This window comes from Condylura cristata, unplaced genomic scaffold, assembly GCF_000260355.1.
Source record: "Condylura cristata isolate star-nosed mole 26May11 unplaced genomic scaffold, ConCri1.0 scaffold00027, whole genome shotgun sequence".
Classification (NCBI taxonomy): Eukaryota; Metazoa; Chordata; class Mammalia; order Eulipotyphla; family Talpidae; genus Condylura; species Condylura cristata.
The window spans coordinates 12203149-12207758 of NW_004567128.1; the positions used below are offsets into that span (position 1 = coordinate 12203149).

Sequence of the window (4610 nt, forward strand, 5' to 3'; positions counted from 1 at the left end):
ATGCCTCGTGGTGCAAAAGGCAAGCAGCGTTCCCATAGAAAACGCCACCAGGTGCGGGCTAACTCTCACAGTAACCAAAGAGCTCAGGCCACAGCAGAAGAGGCTCCTTCGACCTCTTCTGATGTGGAGGCTGCTTCCCAGATATTACCAACTACTGAGCCCAGTAGCACTTCCCAGGAGGCTTCTACAGACTCTTCTGGTGTAACAACTGATGAAGATAGTGGCCAAGATGGCAATTCCTATTCTTCTGAGCTCTCAACTACTGAGATGTCATTCGGTGACGTTCTGACTATGCAAACAGCAGTGCTTGAGCAGTTCCTTCTGTACAAATATAAGATGAAACAACCCATTAGGAAAGAAGACATGCTGAAGATTGTCGACCAACGCTACTATTCAGAGATACTTAAGAGAGCTGCTGAGCGTATTGAGGTGGTCTTTGCGGTTGACTTAAAGGAAATTGACCCTACCCTTCACTTATATGACCTTGTCAGCAAGCTGAGACTCCCTAACAACGGGAGGGTGCGAGCAGGCAGGGGGCTACCCAAGACCGGTCTCTTGATGACGGTCCTAGGTTTCATTTTCATGAAGGGAAATAGTGCTAGTGAGGAAGAAGTTTGGAAATTCCTAAACAAGATGCGCATCTATGCTGGGCGGAAGCACCTCGTTTATGGAGAGCCTAAGAAACTTATCACGAAAGATCTAGTGAAACTGAAGTACCTGGAATACCGCCAGATACCCAACAGCAACCCAGCCCGTTACGAATTTCTGTGGGGTCCTCGAACATATGTTGAAACAAGCAAGATTAAAATCTTGGAATTTTTAGCCAAAGTCAACAACACCGATCCTAGCACATTCAGAGAGCAGTATGAAGAAGCTTTACGGGAGGAACAAGAAAGAGCTCAAGCCAAAGCTGCAGCTGTGCCTGGAAGTAGCGCCATGGCCAGCGTTCCCTTGGGACGCTCAGCTGCAGCTCCCACTCCTACTGATGCCTGAAGCTTTTGAAGTCATCAGGTCTATATGACATCGCAACAGGGATCTGAGTGGAAAGGTGAAAAAAATCCCACAGTACAATGTTTGGGATAATGAAATAAAACATCATGCTCAAACTTGATTTTCCTTAGTCCTTGCATTGTTTTGTTTGGTAAAATTAAATGATAAGCATACTAAACAATGGAGGGGGTGTTAAGTTAGACATCTTTCTGTTTTTACTCCAAACATCAACACAACACCTGCTCCTTGGAAGGCCCACTGCTAGTACTAGGGATGCGGAGAGAAGACCATAGAACTTTAGAAGGTCGGAGCTGCAACCATATAAAGTTGTTGAGCTGCCTTCTATGGTTTATAGGAAAGGAAGAAGAATGGGTGGACAGGGGAGGTGTTCCAGGGGAGAGCGGTAAAGTGTAAATTCCCTGACGGGGTAGTTTAAATTTGGAGAAACTCAAAAATCAATCTGTGTGATGTCACATAAAATTATGTGGACAGGTGAACTGGTGGTGGGAATTTCATGGGGAAACCATATGTTTAAAAAATGAAGGAAGATCTAATGAATATATTTAAAAAAAAAGAAAAACGTGAAACTAATAAAAATATAAATAATTTTAAATGGCAAAAATATATATATTGGTTTTTACCCATAGCAAGAGTGTAAGGTGTCGGGGGGGGGGGGAGGGAAGTAACTACAATAAAGTAAAAACTAAAACCAACAAACAACTATAAGCCCTAGTTATTCTATAGGGGAGGAGGGAATAGGCTCGAAATGGGTGGGAAGAGCACACGGGACCATGGTGATGGCACACTGGTGAACTGGTGGTGTGAAGCCAACCGGGATTACAACCGAGATGAAACAGCATACATACACTGTACAAAAATGAAGAATGGTGTGAAAAATATTATAAATAAATAAGCAAACTGAAATTACGTGGGGAATTAGCTGACTGTAGGTGAGCAAAGCCCAGACCCTCAGATGACACGTCTTGGAGTTAAGAGAGAGAATCTTTAAAGAGAAAAGTGTCAGAGGGTACGGTCTAAATGCAGACCCGTTACGAGCTGCCGCCACATTTGGTGAAACCAGCAGGCATCAAAGTGCTAACTGCGAGTCTCCCTCCACACTCTTCGTACAGGTAAGGTTCCCTGGCATACAACCGTCTTTGTGAAGGGCACAGATGCTAGCAGCCCGCAGGATTATTCAAACAAGTGGGTCACCTGTTGCCATGGGAACTAGGGTCAGCATCTGGATACCACCGAGGCCGCCTAGAGACCCTGCACATTCACTCTGTCCCGAGGGCCACCCCGTGTTGTAGCATATGGCCTGTGCACCATCCTCCCCTTGGCCTGTGATTCTACAGGAATCACAACACTGCTGTCTCATCAGGGTGGTTCTATGTCTGGAGACCCTATCCCGATGGTGTGGAAATTCCACCTTCACTCTGTAGCGTAAAAAGGAAGCCTGCAAAGCCTGCTTTTTGGTACAGCCAACTACGGGGGGACCATCGTCCTTTGTTGGTGGGTGTGGGGCAGTAGCAAACATCAAACATCGTAGCAGAGTGAAGTTTACCTCTGAATCACAGTGCTGTAAAGCAGTGCTATCTCAATTTGAAAAACCAATTTAGTAGACAACAACAACAATTAAGGAAAAACAAAAAAATTAGCACACAGTCTTTGGGAATCACTTTGGGATCTAGATAATCCAGAAAGAAATCTCTACTTAGGGAAGTGGGTTAATTTGTTAGGACTTTCCTAACAACATACCACCGACTAGGAGGCTTAAACAATCAGAAATTATTTTCTCATAATTCTAGAAGCTTGGAGTGTAACATCAAGGAGCTGGCGGTGTTGGTACCTCTCTCCTTGGCTTGGAGGTGGCCTTCTCCCTTGATGGCCTTTATGCCCCTCATCCATGTGTCTTCTTGTATGCCATAGTCTCTTACAAACAACAACAACAACAACAACAAATAGGACCCTCGCTGGTGGCGCAGCGGGTTAAAGCACAGCACTAAGAAGCCAAAGCCACTTCCTCATGAGTTCGATTCCCGCCTGCCCCGCAGGTGATCCCCATGGCGCCGCAGACCTCTTCTGACCTGCCCACTGCTCCCTCCAGCAGTGTACTTCGTCGATCTGCCTGTTCCGCTCCCCACTCTGTCTCTGGTGAATCCTCTCACTGCCCCTGCATCTTTGGCCTGTACCCCAGTTCTGTATGCACAAATAAATAAAACTTAAAAAAAAAAAAAACAACTTGCAGATTGACCATAGACCTGAGGCATACAGCAGGGAGGGGGAGGGGGTAAAACAGGGAAAGGAAGAGCACAAGGGACTGTGGTGATGGCTCACAGGTGCTGTGGTGGCGGGAGCACTGTCAGAACTACACTTACTATTCCAAAATGAACAATGATGTAATGAAATGAAATAGTATTTTTATTTTTAAAAATAAAAGGAAAACAGTCCAACTAGATTTTTGCCCCACCTGAATGACCACTTCTTTTTCCATAATTTAATCATCTTATTAAAGACCTTATCTCCCACTAGAGTGACATTCTGGGGTGCTGGGGTTATGTCTTAAACATGCATGGGCAGGAAGGCGGAATACAATCCAGTTCCTAACAGGTAGGAGATCAAAGGTGGCTTTGCTCTTATTTCAATTTGCAAGATTTCGCACACATACTGGGTGTTCTGTGTACTTTGTCTCCAGGAAGTTTCTGAGAAATAAGATGTGAGGTGCACTGAAGCCATTGTGTTGACCCCTTTTTTTTTGCCTGCAACTGGTAGAGTCAGATCCACTCCATTAAAAAGGGGTTTTAATCAAGTTATCTTGTGTTTAATTTACCAAAATCTACGAAAATTGCTAGATTTGAGTGGGGCAGAGGCAAATGAAAACAGGGGTGATTTGGACAGAAAGCAAGTTAGGGAGAATTGAAAGAACTGGTCTTTGACAAAACACTAAGAGCTCTGATTGTGACAATCAGTTGGAGAAAAAAATACACACCAAAATTAAATAATAAATGTGCTAGCAGGGAAAGGCTCCTTAATTTGACTTGCTAAGAGAATTGTTGGTCGGATCTGGGCTCTTTCATGTGGGCTCTTTCAGTGCATTTCCCTGATGTACCCTGAATTTAAACACCACCACCACCACCACTCCTAGATAGCAGGTTGAGAATGTCTGGGTAAAAATCATCCTAACTGTCACTCATTAAATACCAGATATTCGCCAATCATCTTGACAGGTGCTTGAGATGCACTATAAACATTGCACAGTACTACAAGATGGGGTGTATCAAACGTAGGTCGCAGGTGAAGAACTTGCAATATTCTCCTAGCACAATGCCGTGAGTGAAGAGCTAGACCAGAACCCTGGGCTACAGTTCTCCGCGACACATGCCGCTCGAACACCCTGAGTGTCTCTTCACTCAGTTTACTCATACTCCTAACTCAGGCAGTTAAAAAAGATAAAGAGGGTCCTCCCTGTGGCGCAATGGGTTGAAGCACAGCACTATGAAGCTCTCTGCAGCTGCAATAGCACAAGTTCGATCCTCCCAGCCAGGGAGTGACCCACACTGCACAGCAGACCTCTCATATCCTGCCCGCTGCTCCCCTCAGCAGTGTATTTCAGTAGATCT

The 4610-nt window shown here is 44.9% G+C and overlaps 1 protein-coding gene across 1 annotated transcript; it reads left to right on the forward strand.

Moving 5' to 3' along the window:
• LOC101633511 (melanoma-associated antigen B5-like) lies at positions 1-993 on the forward strand. The gene has a single exon (XM_012730243.1). The coding sequence runs from the start codon at positions 1-3 to the stop codon at positions 991-993; it is 993 nt and encodes a 330-aa protein (XP_012585697.1).
• The last annotated feature ends 3617 nt before the right edge of the window (positions 994-4610 follow it).

Bases quoted from the DNA above. Each gene is read 5' to 3' on its own strand.
- LOC101633511 (XM_012730243.1), top strand. From the start codon at position 1: ATGCCTCGTGGTGCAAAAGGCAAGCAGCGTTCCCATAGAAAACGCCAC.